This window comes from Clytia hemisphaerica, unplaced genomic scaffold (assembly GCF_902728285.1).
Source record: "Clytia hemisphaerica strain Z4C2 unplaced genomic scaffold, Clytia hemisphaerica genome assembly, whole genome shotgun sequence".
NCBI lineage: Eukaryota > Metazoa > Cnidaria > Hydrozoa > Leptothecata > Clytiidae > Clytia > Clytia hemisphaerica.
This window is the reverse complement of record NW_027103768.1, coordinates 914197-932706: the sequence shown is the minus strand read 5'-3', so window position 1 is coordinate 932706 and position 18510 is coordinate 914197. Positions and strand designations below refer to the sequence as shown.

Here is an 18510-nt window from a genome sequence, read left to right as displayed (position 1 = left end):
ATAAATTGGAACAGATGAGATTCAGAAGACGTGGTTTTCCTTGCAATGCCACAATCGAATAGCCTATATAAAGCAGAACTGTTGGGCTAACAAAAAAACTTTAGTCTTAGTTTTATGAGAACTTTTTGTCCTTTATATTGAGTTTGATATAGTTGTAATGAAAATGAAACTTTTTCGTTCAAGCAAAGGGTATTGAACGAAACGGGACTCCCAAAAATGAAATGAATGTGTGAAATTAAAAAAAAACTGCATGAGTGCGTGAATTGGAAAACGTTGCGTGAATTTTGAAAAAAAATCGTGAATGCGTGAACTTGGAAATAAAATTGCTTAATTGCGTGAATTGATGTTCCTCTTGGGGAAAGAACTCAGTAATTAGTTAGCCCAGCTGAAACAACGTTGTTTAAACGTTTATCTATAATTATCACAACGTCCGTATAAACGTTAGATGAACGTTAAAACAGCTGGGAAAAGGAAATTTGCATGAAACATGAGAACATTTTTTTCTGTTCCGCTTTCTTCTGTATTGCCATTGCATACTTGGACTTGTTGCGACTTGTTGAAGAGCTCTAACAGCATTCAATGCTGACTTTTGTTTTGTGATTACTCACGTACAAATACGCACATTTTTTAATGAGAAACTTTTTGACTCTGATTATGTAATTGTTGAGGGTTCACAGCGCCCATAGCACCCCTATTATCTAAACTATCTAAACTTTGTGGTTGTGAAAACATTCACTTATCAAAGAAAGACATTTTTCATCGAAATATGGTTAAAACGAAAGAAGACGTCCCCCTCAATCTATTTATTCAGTTAATCCACAGATTAGAATAAATGTTTATTTAGAAATGACGAACTTTATGACTTAAAAATATGGCCTCCATATCGACCTTTTCATCTAAGTCAGCTGTTGCATACTGTACATAACCTTCAACCTGTTACGCTAAAGCACGTGAAATGCCAAAATATCTTCAAACCAGAAAACATATCCTGGTTCAATGTCACGAGAGAAAGTAGAAAGTAGACTAGTCCGCCCTTATTTATAACCATTGATATTTCACTTAAAATGAGTCATTGTTAGGGTTTATATGTTCAGGTTAGCAGGTGCGTGGGTACAAAAACAAACATCATCTCACACACATTGTGCTTGTAAGCCTTAATGACAAAATGATCATCTTAGGTTGTCAATACAATGGTTCAACATAGTGCTTCATGGAAGAATAACGTTCTATCTTGGATTGATCTGCTTTATGTTTCCCCATGTCCTCTGCTCACTGTGTAAAGTCTGAAAATTCTGTTTTATCATCATTTTAGGTTATGATACCACGCAATTCTCTTTAAGATGAGATGTTTTATTTCCTTCCAAACTTCAAGAAAGATCAGATGAACTTTCTAACTGTTCTTGGCACTTTTCAATGAAAGATCTTCCTTCATTTTCTTGTTTTCTTTTGCTCCGCTGATCTCTTAATTACTTTAACTATTTTGTTAATCGTTATTTAATGAGCCGGTAATAGCTATTTATAAATTGTGCGCAGAATGTCTCTGGTATCACATTCTCTCCGAATAAGAAGAAAATGTTTTTTCTCCGGAAAATTAAAAATTATGTTATTTAAAGCGGTGCTTACATCAGCCAATTTCTGTGATAAATGTTGCTGGTCTTACAGAATCATCCGTCTAAGAGACAATCTGGAAGTGATTCCAACTCCAAACCTTTTTGGACCTACCCCGGTGGAGGTCCTATAAATTAACCTTTGTCCGTTCGTTCGTTCGTCTGTTCGTTCGTTCGTTCGTTATTAGCTTTCCTCATGATTGGCTCGTTAGTTTTTTCTGATTTTTTGCACAAAGATGCATAAATATAAACCCTCGAATGTGACGGAGCTCGATTTTCAAAAAAAAATTATTTTGGGCAAATTTGGGGCAAAAAACGGCTAAAAAACGGGTTTTTTGGACTTTGTGAAAAATTAGGTCGTTAATTTTTTCTGATTTTTTGCATGAAAGTAGGGTACCATCGTAGGTAAAAGATGGCTTAAGCAGATTTTTGCAAAAAAATTTTGTTGGCTCAAAAAACGCATGTTTATCTATAAGAATCACTATTAATAAGCATACATCAATGTTCTTAGTCAAATTACTCAATTTTGTTATGAGATGTTTGCTCATGAGGGCTTACTTTTAAAGAATATATGTGTTTAGACATGAAATTTCGGTTGTTTGGCTTGTTTTTATAGAAAAACTGGCCAAATTCGATATTTTTTATAAGCACACTATCAATTACTTAGGTATTAGCTTTTCTCGAGATTGGCTCTTTTATTCTTTATGATCTTTTGCACAAAGATGCTTAATAATAAACCCTCGAATGTGACGGAGCTCGATTTTTGGAAAAAAAATTTTGGGGTAAATTTCAGCTAAAAAACGGCTAAAAAAAGGTTTTTTTGGACTTGTTATTTTCTGACTTTTTGCATGAAAGTAGGTAAAAGATGGCTCAAGCAGATTTTTGTATAAAAAGAATTTTTCAGTTCAAAAAACGCATATTTATCTATAAGAATCACTATTAATAAGCATACATCAATGTTCTTAAAATTACTGAATTTTTTGATGAGATATTTTTTTGCTCTCGAAGTCTTGAATATGAAAGAATATTTCAAGAGTATGAAATTTTGGTTTCTAAACGTGTTTTTTTATAAGAAACAAACGACTAATTTTAATAGATCGTCACTATTTGTGTTCTGAATGATTTTTTAATGGTCACGCTTATGGTGGGGGCGTACGGTATTTCGGTATTGCGGAAATCTTTTTTCTTCGGAATTTCGGAAATCGGGCAAAATCTCTTCGGTATTTTGGAATGCTGAAATTGTTTTGGTATCGGAAATCCATGAATTTTTGCTTCGGAATTTCGGTATTATAAAGTTTTCATCCCCCTTTTTCTCATACATGAAAAATCAAATTTGATGACAAATTAGTCAAAACGAGGAAAAATACCCCAAAAAATCGGTATTGGAATTGCAAGTATTTTTTTACGGAATTTCGGAAATTTTAGCAAAATTATACGGTATTTCGGAAATCGCAAACCCCGTACGCCCCCCCTTATGTAGATATCAATTATATATGTGTTAACCTTTACCACGCCTTCTCTCTGGGAACTTCACCCCGTGCACGCCTTGTCGTTTTGGGAAAAATGACAGTTTTATGCTTTCCGTCATAACTTTTGATCTACTAAACCGATTAAAAAAAATAAGCCCAATCTGGAAAGCCCAACTATCCTGCTTTCCAAAAATGTTAAAATAAAGGATTTTCCTCTATCAATGGTGACACAGTAGTCTTCTGCCTTAGAGTTGAAAAAAATTCAAAACGCAATTTGTCATATTTTTCAAAATTTTACGTTTCGGTTAAAAAAAAAGTGGGGAGAACATTTGCGATACCATAATTTTCTGGCTCATTGTTTCCACCATTTAACTACAACTGCTAGCCAAAAAATCACAATCATACCTTTACTAGAAAAGGCAGAATTCATTTTTAGAAAACCTTGGTTTTCAAGAAATTTCCACGTAAATCAGAGGCACGTAAGGCAGAGGCCCCCTTGAGGTAATTTTTATGGGAAGTATCACTAAAAAACAGCTAAAAATGACTTTCCTATCATCAACCAGCATGAAAGCAATAGAAATAACATAGTATATACACTTTGAAACTCTTTGCAGCCTTATCAGAAGCCTTAACTTGGGTTTCGGTGACGGTCGATGACGGCCGACAAGCCTCCAGTCCTCACCCTTAATGTACCGTCATACTAAAGAATAAGGAGGCAGAAACTTACCTCAAACACTGACTAAACTACAAACAAGCAATACATAACATTTCCAACCAATAAAACAAACCATTTTCCACTAAATAAACATAAAAAGTTAGTTACAGCAGTCAATGAGCTCATAATTTCCAAAAGAATATTTTGCCTGATTTTCCAGTTTGTTTTGACAGTTAAAATCGAAAGTAGGTGGTTTCAAACTATTGAAAATAGTTTGTTTACATTTTCTCTCCGTCATATAAGACATTTCTCGGGATTTAAAGGCGTCTTTAAGGCGGTAGGGCGGCTTGTCTTAACACCCCATGAAAAACGTATATTTACGGCTTCGGCTATATATTAGAACGTAAATTTACGGCTTCGGCGTGGTAAAGGTTAAATGCATAACCAGGTAGGTCCATAAAAGTATCACTTGTTCTTTTTATGATTAAGTTACTTGAACCGCTTGAACCTTTTTATGCGGGTCAAGCTGGAGTTTTTACAAGTTCTTTGATGACTCTGTTGGTCGTTAAATGCTGAGACAAACGATTTTATTACTTTTTCTAAAGAACGCGCCATCCCTATTGTTTAAAAATAACGAATCAGTTAAGCATCTTGTAAAAACTCCAGCTCATCCCTTTTATGCAAGTCATTACGTCCTATGTTGAGTTTCGGGTTGCCCGTAATTTTAGCCACCGTTTTGTTTATTTACGAAAAAAGTTTTGCAAGAAATTTGAAGAAATGTCTTTGTTTTTTGTCATAACCTCTTTGGCGTCACGTCTCTTCCATACATTTTGCACAAGTTTGGCACGATCCATCATCTGTGTGTATACAATGTATATCGTTAATACCGTCAGCAAATAAGCACAGGATAAGACACTGGACAAAATGCTACTTTGTAAACATACGTGATATGGAGGATGTTTGACTCATTTCAATCCCTTCTTTTCCCTTGTAAGGTAAAATGCAAGTTGATTCAATCAGTCGCTTTCTCTCTTTCCTTTGGAAAAATTCCAGAAACCACTAAAAAGGATGAAGGAAATGTTTGAAGAAAACTTCTAAAGCATCCTGTACAAAACGAACTACTTTCCTCTTTGGATAATCAATGTTTCATTCAATCTGCATACAGGACATCTCGATAAAATAATTTTACTTCATCCCTTAACCAGTCAATTATTTTCGTCCCATGATGAATGTATGCTGCAAATTCTTAAATGATCCTGTTTGAAGGCTTAGCGAGGTGTAGTCAGTTGTCTTTATTCCTGTCTTCAAATTTTTCGTTTGTAATTAAGTTCTAACATTAGTGATTTTCTATATACAGAGATAGACGTACCTTTATTGGGTTGAAAAGAGTTCTAGAATTCCCAAATCAATTTGAATGATGACGGAAAGTTTTTATCAACGTCTTTCTCGAAGGCACACATGTTAGCAAAGATTTGTGCATTTCCCCCCTTCATGATTGAATAGAAAATAGCACTAACACAGACTAACAAATACATGAATTCTATTGTACAAGTATGTCTTTGAGGCATAGGACTCTTCGTTCGACTTTTACTCGTATTTCATACACCATAAAATTTATTGTGGGCGAAATTCGAGAAGGTTTTTATCTATCGTTGACGTTTTTGAACTCTTAGGATATAAATGGAAGTTTTATAAGATTATAAATGGAAGTTTTATAAGATATGATTTCATGTATGTGTGTGATTAAGAGAGGAGTCTGAACTGAAAATGAACAAACTAACTATATACCGATACAACATCAAACAACATGCCGAGCAAGTGCAAGCCCTGATCGAGAAATATTTGGTACCTATGTATTATAAAAGACTTGGGATTAAAGAAAACGAAAGATCGAAATATATCCACGTAGAAGATTGTCTAGATCCAAAGTCAGCTGACAATCCCAAATTTGAAGATGTTTCCTATGTCGCAATAGATGAGAATGACCGAATAGTGGGATGCAACATGAATTATTTCGTCACTAAACAGGATTTCCAACAAAACTTCATAAACTTTGTAGAACAAGGTGCACAAAATAGGGAGAATCCAGAGAGTCTAAGGCGGTTTGCAAAACATCGTTACGAAGTTTGTCACAATTTGGTCAATCTTTTCGATGATTACAACTTAGAGAAATTGTTTTATATCGAATCTGGTATAGTTGTTCCAGAGTATCGTGGTGTGAAACTTTCCTTGGAGATGACTTCTAAAGCTTGTCAACGGTTTGGTGAAGAGCATGGTATCTTATGGGAAGGGATGCTTCAGAATCGCCTGGTGGAATCCGGTGAAGCGAATTCTGAATTTAATGTACCAGGGATTGACGGATTCGTTTCGTTGAAGAAGATTCTTTCATATGATGAATACTTGGTCAATGTGGCGTTCAGACCTCCCAAAAAGATTTAAAAGACGTTTACTTGTAATTTCATGTATAAACTTTTTAACGAGGAAATCATTCAAACATCTTGCTAAATCTTGCTTTTTAGTCCCATTTATTCCCATTCAAAGTCTTGAATATTGAAAATTATTTTTCCAGTCAATTGAAAAGTGTTGGATGGAGGAGAGTAACATCAACTTTCGAAATGAATCATATTTCTACAAATATCAATTTACTCAATTAATCTTTAATTAATGACTTGAACTGACTGGACACTTTGTGATTACAGTAATTTCCATTACAGAAGAATTATGACTACTTTACCTTTAATTGAGCAAAGAGTGTAGGTGATTGAAATCCGATTTCTGGTTTCTTAATTTCCGTTCTGAAAACACTTTATGGTCAGCTGTCGAACAAAACCTGCTTATTCATTTCATTCATTTCCATACATTCTGTCCCCATTTGTTGTTTTTTTTTTTTCCATTTTCAGCATTTTGTTTCTTAAATCTGTCCATCAAGCTTAAATGAAAGACGCTTTTTATTTCCAATCTATAGTTTGCTCCTCGTCAGTAGAAAATACATTTCAAGTGTTTCAAGGAATAGCTATCTGGTACTGGATATGGAAATTTGCTACGACACGCTTTAAACTCTGAAGGTCGGGCAAATTTTCGGATAAATTGGACCGGTCCCTTTAACTAGAGATTTAGCGTTCTTTTTTTATAAGAACATCCAAAATTTTTGAAGCCTTTGGATTTTCTTAACTTTTTGAGTTTTAAGCCTCAAAATGTTCTTAGCATGTTTTTACTTTCACCATTTTGTGAGTACTTTTGCCCATTTTCCTAAGAAATTGGATGTTTTAGGGTCTGCGAAGCCTTAAAATGTTCTTAACTCGTTCTTAACATTTTGGCCATGGAAGCCTTATATTCTTCTATAGTTTGTTCTTATAAAAACAGTGTAAAAGTAATGGGACCGCTGAGATTCAATTGCGCTTTTTCCGGTCAAACTTTTTCAGCCAAAACTTAAAATTTAAGGCATTTTTGTGAAAACCTTTCGTATATTCTCATCGTGTTGTTGGTTCTTAATATTGATTTGTTTACTACACACAAGAAAGTTTTCTTACTACACACGAGATTTCAATATTGTTTCGTAAATATTCAAACATTGCATTATAACCGACTAATAATATTCGTTCATGTGATAGTAGCGTGGTAACACGCCAACTACATTTTTCATTGAATTAATATAGAACTTGAAATTCCGGTCACTGATTTTGTTCACTGCTTGACTTCGAATTCCGCTTTTCCGCGCTGCAGAACAAAAAACTGATCATTATCGGACCCTCGTTTATGACGAACAAAGACAGTGATACCCCAGCGATAAGACACCCCCTTCTCACAGACTCACTGGAAATATCGGTCAAAATATCGTTCCCTGGTGGAAAATTATACTACAGATTTTTGTCCCCACTGAAAATAATCAGATAATGTGCTATTTTTTCATCCCCACTGAATTTTCTAGCTACAATCATGGTCAAAATCTATTGAGAATTTAGCTTATTTCCTCGTTTTTCGAAATTTGGAGTTCGGACGAGAAAGTTGATTTTGGGCCATCTCTGAAATTTAATCGGATATTTCAATTTGACACAGGTTTATAGACTTCCAGGCTATATTCTGAGCCTTATTGGACCATTTTTTAACTTTTGGATCCTCAGATCCTAAGGTCCCAAGTTTTAAATCAAAACTCTACCCTTCCAACCTAACTTAGAGCCCCGGGGGGGGGGGGGGTACTTAGGCAAAATGGGTGCCGGGTATGTGCGAGCCATAAGGGTACCTTTTCTCATTCCTCAAAAGTCTCTCAAAGGGGTACAAATTCAAAAGTTAGTCTCTGAAAGGGTCCCAAAATCACAAAAATCAAAAATTTCTCTCTTAAAGGGTCACGATTTCCAAGAATTTTGACCAAAATTTGGTGAAAATCAAACCAAAATTTGGAAAAAATGGACCAAAATTTAGGAAAAAGTCTCTCAAAGGGTCCCAAAATCACCAAAATTTTGTCTCTCAAAGGGTCGATTTTCGATTTTCGGCTCGGACATACCCGTCACCTCGCAAACCTAGTACCCCCCCCCCCCGGGGCTTAGAGCACTTCTAAATCCTTTGTGGTTTTTAAAATTCGTGGTAATTTCCCTTTTTCTAAAATTCTACGACCATGATTGTAGAAAACAATGTAATTCAAATCCCCAGCAATAAAAAACATGGGAATATCAATCCCATCGAGTTTTGGTCCGTTATTTTTACCCCCACTGGCTGATAAAATCCCACTGGGTCTGTGAGAAAGGGGTGTGATATTATTATGTACCAAACAAGGACCTCTTAATATTTAGACACCTTTTAAAATCCACAAACATTAAACAGCAGCAAGCTTGAAAACAAGTTTTCACAATTTTTATTATCAGCTTATAAGTTTTATTTTGAGTGACGTTAGTGCTTGGTACTTAAGTGAAGAAAAGAAGAAGCCATGAGAACCTTAATAATTTTTACATTATTTTGTTGTTGCGCTACCTTTGTATCAGCCGAACTTGAATCTGGTAAGGTTCAGAAATTTCAGAAAACAGGAACACAATAAGAAAATTTTATAAATTTTATAAGAAAGTTTATTTTTGAATATCCAACAAATTTGAAAGAATTGGCAGGAAGTTTTTTTCTAGGCAACGACACTAGATTTACGTTCTAGATACACTTTCTAGATCAGTGAAATAAATATTCTTTGCTTTTGTTCTTTTCCAGATGATGACCCTGGGTCAGGAGGTGGCAAACTATCGGTAGGTGAACACATAATGATGAAAAATCTTTCTGAAGAAATTACCCTAGACTGTCGAAATCTAGACTAGCTTGCACCCAATATCTTAACTTACAAATTTCTTCATTTAGTGCGGACAAGAATTCTTGAGATGTCGAGATGTTCTTCCAAAAACCTCAACATCTTCAAGAGATCTCATGAAATGTGTTCACAAGCTCCGTCAATGTCGAAGTAGGGAAGGAAAAGAAAAAGAAATCGAACGATTACAATGTCTTAAAAAGGTATTCAATACTTTCATCCTTTGGCCTCTCTTTGAAACAGCATGAAACAGATATATTCGTAATAGTAATTTTGAGATAGCTACAGGCTTTGCCTCAAACTCTGTGGGATAAATCCCTTTTTTAATGATTCAACTCTCGACTCTCGACCATGACACTCGAATGGCATTGGTAGAACGGTGTCATCTAGGTGTCATCGTGAATGTGAGGTCAAACCTTCGGCGAGTGTTGTGGTACGTCAGCAACCCCTGGAACATCTACCCCCACTCTCGTATTATATTACACGTGGTAACCCCTCACATGGCATGGGTTGACCTGAGTGGAGTTACACACAATTCCATTATCATTTTTTTCAGTGTGAAATGGTGCAAATTCTTTGTAGGAAGAATGGTGGATATTTTATGCCATGTGCCTACAAATTTGTAAAGTGTCGAAGAGATTGCTCATATTTATAATGTGTTTTGTAGCGGTTGTTTACCTGTTTAGTGAATAATGACAATACTGACAATAAAAATAATGTGATACAAAAGGAAGACTCACTCTTTCAGTTTCTTCACTATTTTCTAGATTTACGAGGTACCCTTTGAGAAGAAGTCTTTAGGTTGAGTTTTAAGAGAGACAAAGATTAACTATTATCAATATTTGTAAGGTATGCTTCATGATAAAGCCTAGATTCTAATTCACTTTGTTTGATTTAGCACATCAAATCTTTGACAAATTCTTCAATTTTGATACTTCACATTTGAACAGTAGTTTTGTTTTTTCAATATTTTCGAAACCAATGTTTACCTCTTCTTTTTCCTGTCACCACCATCCCATTGGCACGAGTTTTAACTTGGAGTCCTCGCCATCAACATGAAGCTCTTCTTATTTTTTGTCTTTTTCGTGGCTTTTGCTGCTGCTGAATTCGTATACGGTGAGATTTTCATATATTTTATACTCCGTGTTCTATTCTAAATACGAACCATAATTTTTAATTCATCTTTTATATGTACAGTCATTTGACAATGATATTTTCGTTTTTCAGATGAATCAAGCTTTGAGGATGGCTCAGGGGATATGTCCCCGGATATGTCGGTAAGAATGTTTATCTGTTGGTGTTGTTTTTAAGTTTTTTATACAAAGTTTTCATTAAGGAACCGATACTTGACCCCTTTTCAAACAAACTAAATTTCAAGGTTATCTTTTTTTTCAGTGTAATGATGAGTTCATAAGATGTCGAAAGGAAACGAGTAATCGCCATGAATTTCACCGGTGTGTTAGACAGCTTCATCAATGTCTCTATGAAGAACGCAAAGAACAGCTTAGACAAAGAGCTCTCTGCATCAAACGGGTGGGACTTTTTGAATTTCCAGATAATCAGACGAATACAGAATATCTATCTAGCATAAACAAATGCTTTCTTTCATCGACCTTTCAAAAGAAGTGAGAGTTTCCAGTGTACATTTATTTTTGTGGTCTGATGTTGTTTTAGCTTTTTTTCATTCATATTTTTAGTGCTATAATGGATTCGATGGATGCAGAAAATTTGACAACATCTTCAGATGTGTTTATGGATATTTCAAGTGCAAGAAGACTTGTTAACTAGTATTTTGCTATCGTCCTTTGTAGCTAATATATGGAACAAAAAGAACGAAGATGGACATCCTGATGCTTTCATGTTTCGTTTTTTTTTCTTGCATCTTTCTTTAAGTGACCTTGTGGCACTATACTATACTTTTCTTCCTCTAGTGCTAAAAGTCTTTACTGCTTTTCCTCATTTTTCTTCTACTCGTAAGACTAGCGTTTTAATTTCAAGACAGAAATTCGAGACTAAGCTAACAGATTACTTGGCTCTTTTGTTAACAATTGCGCGGTTTCAAAATAGTTAAATTTTCAGAAACTTTATATCAAAAATACGAATGATTGCACTTCAACATTAGGTGAGTAAACTGAAAAAAAAATCAAAGTACAGTATGTCATGAATTCAAAAGAAAATTTGAACTAATGATTTTCGAAACTGACACACGCCAAAGATACAGAGTTCCGATTTTATATCTCGATAATCTGTATGGTAATTGAAAAATTAACTGAATATAATCTGATAAGAATTTTACCAATTAAAACCTTTTTTAAGGATCTTTTAGATTTTTTTATTATCTCTCCGTCTCCATGGAAGTACGGTATTTCGGAATTCTGAAATTGTTTCGGTATCGGAAATCCATGAATTTTTGCTTCGAAATTTCGGTATTATAAAGTTTTGATCCCCCTTTTTCGGAATTAATACATGAAAAATCAAATTTGATGGAAAATTAGTCAAAACGAGGAGAAATAGTATAGTATTTTTTACGGAATTTCGGAAATTTCGGTTAAATTATTCGCAAACCCCGTACGCCCCCCCCCATGGAAGAGTTTGCCATTTAACCTTTGGACTTTCATGATCAGTTTTTACCGATCAGGTTTTATTAATAATTGCACCTGATTGGAAAATGAATAGAAGAATAGAATCGAAAATATCACCGAAATTTTTAAACTTTTTGACACTAGGTGTCGAAGCGAAAAATATCACCTGATTGTTAAATAGTTGAAAAGATATCTAGGCTATAAATTTGGTGGACTAGCACGATGTTTCAGTATTTCTTATTTTTTGAAATAATAATTCTGAAACAAAATTCAATATGAAGTATTTGGTAGTTCTTTGCTTTCTTTTCTGTGTAGCCTTTACTGCTGCAATTTTCATTGGTAAGTTGATATTGTCTTTTGTGCTTTCAATCAAGAGACAGTTTATCTTTTACAGAAACAAAATCCACTTCATATTATTCTCCATTTTCAGACGAAGAAGAAGAAGAAGGTTCTGGCAAACAACCAACGGTGAGTTTCTCCCTTTACCAATTTTTTTTCATATCATTGGTTGCTATCAACTGGAATGTGTGCTGGAGGAAATGAGTCTAAATACGTGCATGATATTTTTATGGCAGACTTCTGACTCTAAAAAGACGAAAGAAATTTTTATGTTTCCAGTATTGAAACATTGGTATTGTCGCCCTGATCCAGACCACATTACTCGAACTTTCAGAACCACTTTTTACTTGAACTTACTCGAACTTACTCGAACTTACTTACTCAAACAAGTAAAGTTCGAGTAAACAAATTACTCGAACTCCTCACGATTTTTCAAAAACATAAGTTCGAGTAATTGGCTGAACTTCCTCGAACTTTGGATTCTAAGTACTGTGTGTTAAAAGTTCGAGTAAAGTTCGAGAACTAATCGAACAAATCGAACTTTTCTTCAATCGAGCTTATCGAACTAATCGCTCGAACTCCTTATAAATTTTTGAAACTTTCTAAAAGTTCGAATAAAGGAATTACTCGAACTTTACTTGTTCGAGTAAGCTCGAGTAGTTCGATTCTCGAACTGTTCAAGTAATGGGGTCTGATCTGATCACGTTTAAATCCAGGATTTCTCCAATTAAGCATCGACACATGAATTTCTTCCCTTTGTTTTATAGTGTAGAGATGAGTTCATAGAATGCATGACAGAAGCACGTGGTTGGAAGGGGAAATATCGCTGTTTCAAAGAAAGACGGGCTTGTGGAGAAGAATGCGACAAAAAGGTAAACCGAATAATTTTTAGGCTATAGTACTACCTGCCGTTTTGAGTAGAAGTCTGCGATGTAGACTGAATACATTTTTGTCTAAAAATAAATTGTCTTGTATAGTATTCACTTTCTGACCAAATTACTCTTCAGCTTTTAATACGAATAAGATAATAATTAAAACTATTTTCATTTTTCAGGCTAGAGAAATTTTACAAAAATGTCGCGGAAATGGTGGAAAGCGATGCTTCGTTAAAGCCACTAAGTATCGGTGGAGCTGTTTGAAAAGCATGTAATTATCCACAAATATGTATTTGAAAGATATCAGAATATAGATAACTCATGTTTTAAGTAATTATGGATTGCTGACCATAACCCTTCTCGTGTGTTGGGAGCCCGGGGGCAATCAATTTCTGAACGACGGCATGTGCCACCAAAATGGCTTTCAAAATCGGACCCTTACTTACAGTGAAGCCCTTTACAAATGAAAAGTTACCCTTACAGTGCATTTTCCTGAACGTTTCTGACCCTTACAGTGTAGTTTGATTTCAGAATAGATATTTATTTTGCTGAAGCCACCTGTAAATGAGCCTGAGATTTTTCTTTTGCTTTTCTGGACACACACAATATTGACGAATACATATGTGTCTTGCTTGGTGGTTCTCCACTTCTTGTCGACACCTCTTGAACTCATCGCGACACTGTCAAACAAGAGTTACTTTCGATGTCAGCATGTCAGGTATATTTCAACTTGCAAAAAGATTAAAAAAGGATTGCATTTTGATGCTTATTTGATTGGGAAATAACCATCGGTTCTTTTCAAAAATGACTTATTCAGCTACATTTTTATGAATCTTACCATTCTTGTGAGAAATAAGATTGAAAGAAATTGGCCCAATTGGTGAGATTCAGACGAGAATTTCATCCATTGCGTGTTAACGTGACAGTAAAAGCCTTCACCGTCAAGCACATCTGCAATTAGATCTGAAATGAAAAAGAAATCACACTGACCCATCGCCTAACACACCTAGCACCTCCCCAGAAATCACTAAATTATTCCCACCTCCATCATTTTCACTACCAGCAATAAAAGTCAAGGTGAATAGCCCTAGAAGAATAATGCTCTTCATACTTTTTAAGAAGTTATTGTAATATTGCTGCTCTGTTCTTTCAAAACGATTCTTGTTGTTCTCTAATTGCTGCACTAATCATTCACTCTCTAATCATTTACGTCAGTTCGAATAGTAAACGACAGAGTGAGACTTTTCTCATTTTTAGGGACGTATCAGGTTTTGTTTGGTAATATCATGGGTGTATTTGGAATAAAGATTGATTTCATTTCGTATAAATAATGCCGCGTGGTTTGTTCATTTTAAACGTAATACAGAAAAGTGTTTTTTGCGAGTGTGTAATATGACTTGTAAAAGAACTTGACTCAAAATAAATACAAAACATTTCTTCATCAAATTTGTTTTCACGTGGACATAGTGGTGATGCAAGTCCAAAGCTCAAATGAAACGAGATTACTTTCCAAGCAAATATTTGCTTGCGATTGGTTGGTTTAAAATTAATTTCATTACAAAATTTATCGGCGATTTTCACTGTATAAATATATAGTTAATGAAATTTTAAACCTATAAAATTCTTTAATGAAATGTAATTGTAAATTTGTACACCTTGCTCAAAGTCAAACAATTACATAACACGTGGACATATTATCAACCTATTAAACTATATAAAGCAGTGTCTTGGAATTATTCTTCTCTTTTCTCTGGTGATATCACAAGAAGAATTACTCGTCAAGATGAAGTGTTTGGCAATCTTCGCTCTGGTTTGTGTGGCTTTGGCTGCCGCTGAATTTTACGATGAAGAAGGATCTGGTGATTTATCCGTAAGTTTTTCATCGTCATCAAAAGTATGGCAACTATCTAAATTTTACACTTGCTGTTTCCAACCAAGGGTTGAATTGAAATTCTTATTTGCCAGCATTAAGGGATACATACATATGCAATTGTTTTGAAAAAACATCTGAAGTTTATCTTTATGTGTAATTTCTCATTCGCAGACTTTGTTCTAATACAAAAGCCTATTGTATGACAGCTTGGAACGTTCCTTTAATAGTGCAAACAAGAATACAAGCAATGTCGTGAAAATGCTGATAGCTTCGGAGACAAACGTGAATGTCGCCGTCAATACCACAGATGTCGCAGAGGAGAAGTCAAAGACTGTTTAAAGGAGGTAATATATCCTTATAGGTCTTAAATCTTTGCTATATGAAAACAGAAATACACGCTCTTTTTATAAGAATTTACTTTACAATATATGCGAAGCTCAACAACGTAGTGTTTTGAGCACTTTGGTGAAAACAGCAGACTATGCTCGCTTACCTGAGCCGCACTGACGAGTCCTGGGAAGGACGAAGAGATGTAATATATTATATAATATTCATTTTGAGATTGGCCAAAAAAATCAAAAATATACTAAGAATATCACCATTATGGGGGAATTTGGCAACTGAACCTAAGAATGTCATTATTAGAGCATTTTCAATTATAAATTACCAATTACCCCCAAATAAGGCTCACTGCTTTCACAAAAATACCATTTTATGCTTTAGACGTTTGTATTAAATGTTAAATCTAGTCTGAATTAGGATTCCAGCCTAAGAATACTGTAACAATATTTCAGGATGATTTTTCCCAATGTAGACGTAAGAATTGTTTTCTTTATTTCTATACGTACTATTGAATAAAAACTTTTTAAGATTAAGAATGTATTAGTAACTCAACTTTCTACCTTATTTTATTTTAGTGTCGTGAAGAATTCAAAGAATGCCGAAGCCAAGAAGACGCCAGTATCCTCAAGTGTGGATACGAGCAATTCAAGTGCAGAGCTAAATGTCCCTTCTCTCTTTAAAATATCATAAAATATATAAAAAGGAAAATATAAAATGCGATCAAGATTGATTGTTTCTGTATTTTTCATTTTATCCATACTAATTCTATTCCATAATTTCCAAAAGAACTATTTTTTTAAACTTTTATTTCGCCTGTGACTAACAGGCAAATAACGTATATAAATAGTTGCGAATCAGCGAAACCGCTCGACCAATGATTTCAATCCCGATGACGTAGTGTTTGTTCAGACAATGCCAGGGTATTATCTACTAGTGCTATAAGAATCAAAAAGCTGCGCAGGGATTGATTCCTACCCATATATTATTCACTGAGTTTTTAATAAGAGTTTGAATGAGGTTCCAAAGGTGACGATTTCGGCTTTGGAGATTCTGGACATGCTGACGACACCACTGTGCTTTTCGACACCAAAGAGACTTTAGAGGTTTACGCTCCACTACTGATAGAACAGTTTCATTTTCATTTGATCCTGCTTCAATCAACCGTCCATTATTAGGCTTGGTTTCTAAAATGTACTCTTAGCCATCCTAGGCTACACGCATCCCCAGAATTGATCTTGAGATTGATCAAAACATATCAGAGACGTACTCTCCGGATATCAGAGAGTGCAATTTGCGTTCAAAGATTCGATGATTCACTTCATTCTGCAATTCACACTACTAAACGCGAATGGCAACGTTCTTCATCGATGTACGAGCCAAGAGATTCACCAAAATGGGCCCAAAAACCTAGCCAATCAGCTGTTTTTTAACTCTTTCAGAACGGCCCCAGCTAATTTCGTTCCATTTGGAACGATACTTTTCGGCTGCCGTAACATTTTGTGAAGATCTAATTAAAAAATCTGGCTGAAAAGATAGAGCATAAAAAGAGCTTTCCAACAAACCCAAACATGACCTATTACATGGCCCCCGGCGTGCGAATGGAATTGAGGGGGCCAAAAAAATATGTCGCCCACCATGGTTGGGCGACGAAGACTTTTCACCCTTATTTCACCCCTCTAAACGGTATATGTAAGATCTTTTAAAGTAAAAAAAATTACTTTGTAAAATATTGGTGACGGGGGCCATGATTTAGATTGCTCCAAAGTTAGAACTTCTAAAAAACGATTTTTTCGATTTTCGTTGCCCTGAAAGGGACCTGAAAGAGTTAAACATTCTTTTATTAAAAATCTCTATTGATTGATAAACTTGTTTTGTTTGAAATTTCTATTATGTTTAATCTTATTAAAAAGCGAATTCTAAGGCAATATCAACTAAAATACTTTTTTTCGAAGATACTTTCCCTGTAAGGTCTCCGCACCTTCCTAATTAAAACGCACGAAATTCAAAAGTCTTGCTCCACAAGAAGATCTATAGATCATAAAATCTATGCCTTTGGCGCCTAATAAAATACAGCGCCGATTTTATTTTAAAAATGGCGGATCGGGTCCATGTTTTTTCGAAATCAAAACAAGTCCAGCCACCAGCTTGGGAGTTGAGACGATGTAGGTAAAAAGCAACAAGAGTTGAGGATTTTATAGACAAAGAGAGTGGTTCTTTATTTTCACAATATTTTTTTAATCTGATGTAAACAGTTTCATGGCAATTGAGTTACGGCGACATGTCTTGCGTTGGAATCCAAGCTCAGAATTTTAGAAAAAATAAAAATTACCTCAACATACAAAGTTCTAAAATTATAGAGCTTGGTGAAGGTAGATCAGTCTGATACAGAATGTTTGAAACAGTCTGTCTGTAAACCCTTGTTTTGTCAGTTACATCAATATGCCAAAAACATTTTGTTCAGCCACCTTCACTTCAAGATAGATAGGCCACCATAGAATGAACTTCCTTTTATAGGATGAACGATATTCATGGGGCTTTCAGCCTTGCACTCCATCACAGAGCCTATTTGAGATATTTTACTAACTAGCCCAGAGAAAAATTTTAAACCTTTATTATTTGAATGCATGCCTTTTTAATACTTAAATATAAAAAAATTAAAAAATTTTAACTTGGTCATTAGTCAAAAAAGTCATTAAAATTGATGAAAGCCACATGAATATGGTTCATTCTATAAAAGGAAGTTCATTCTATGGTGGTCTATCTTGAAGTGAAGGTGGTTGAACAAAATATTTTTGGCATTTTGATGTAACTTTTTGTTGAACGACCCTACCAGCGCACCAGAATGTTTGGTGTTTTTGTTTGATGTCAAAAAGTATCCTTTGATAGATAGATAGATGTATATTTTACCAAAATATAAGACTCAATTGTCCAGTGTAATGTCCAGTGTTGCATACAGGAAATCTTGGACACCGTACAATTTCTCTGCAGTATAAAAAAATCAAAGAATACTGGGCACACCAGACTTATCATGTCAAGTGTTTTGATTGGATTTTGATGAAAAAAAAGTACCCTTATTCGACGGTGCGCTTGCAATGTACGGTGCGCCCGTAGGGTAGTCTTGTTGGGGGCCGTCGACAAACAACTTTCCTTTTTTTTAACGGCCTGAGGCCGTTAAGGTTCAGAACCCCTCCCCCCTACGTCTTAGCGGCCGAAAAATTCTTCAAAAGTAAATACTTTCACTGGTCCATTACCGCCATGTTCTTTCGATTCGTAATCCTCAAAGTTCTTCTTTTCACACAGATTAAACATGTGGTCTTGAGCCGTGACCTTTCAATTTTGAAACTCCAAGCCCTGCAACAAGTCAGGGCGGGATGGGTGGAGCAAGGAGTCAACTGAGGCGGAGGGAAAAATTGCCGACTTTAGTCACGTGACCAGTCATTTTTCTCGTCGAAGCATTAATTGGTGATCGGGAATAAGGTGAATGTCG

At 35.1% G+C, this 18510-nt stretch overlaps 3 protein-coding genes and 1 non-coding gene across 4 annotated transcripts; 3 read left to right on the top strand and 1 right to left on the bottom strand.

Annotated features, from left to right (window-relative positions):
* The first annotated feature begins 8577 nt into the window (after positions 1-8577).
* LOC136805847 (uncharacterized) lies at positions 8578-9745 on the top strand. Its single transcript, XM_067062412.1, has 4 exons — positions 8578-8722; positions 8922-8956; positions 9066-9215; positions 9569-9745. The coding sequence occupies exons 1-4, from the start codon at positions 8653-8655 to the stop codon at positions 9665-9667; spliced, it is 354 nt and encodes a 117-aa protein (XP_066918513.1). The 5' UTR covers positions 8578-8652; the 3' UTR covers positions 9668-9745.
* A 2062-nt stretch (positions 9746-11807) lies between these two features.
* Positions 11808-13138, top strand: LOC136805846 (uncharacterized). Its single transcript, XM_067062410.1, has 4 exons — positions 11808-11933; positions 12025-12062; positions 12701-12805; positions 12988-13138. Exons 1-4 carry the CDS (start codon positions 11870-11872, stop codon positions 13081-13083), a joined length of 303 nt encoding a protein of 100 aa, XP_066918511.1. The 5' UTR covers positions 11808-11869; the 3' UTR covers positions 13084-13138.
* A 1401-nt stretch (positions 13139-14539) lies between these two features.
* LOC136805845 (uncharacterized) lies at positions 14540-15764 on the top strand. Its single transcript, XM_067062409.1, has 3 exons — positions 14540-14678; positions 14909-15025; positions 15599-15764. The coding sequence occupies exons 1-3, from the start codon at positions 14592-14594 to the stop codon at positions 15701-15703; spliced, it is 309 nt and encodes a 102-aa protein (XP_066918510.1). The 5' UTR covers positions 14540-14591; the 3' UTR covers positions 15704-15764.
* Positions 15765-16271: 507 nt separating this feature from the next.
* LOC136805849 (5.8S ribosomal RNA) lies at positions 16272-16423 on the bottom strand. Its single transcript, XR_010846455.1, has one exon. It is a non-coding gene; the product is annotated as a 5.8S ribosomal RNA (ribosomal RNA).
* Positions 16424-18510: the final 2087 nt, after the last annotated feature.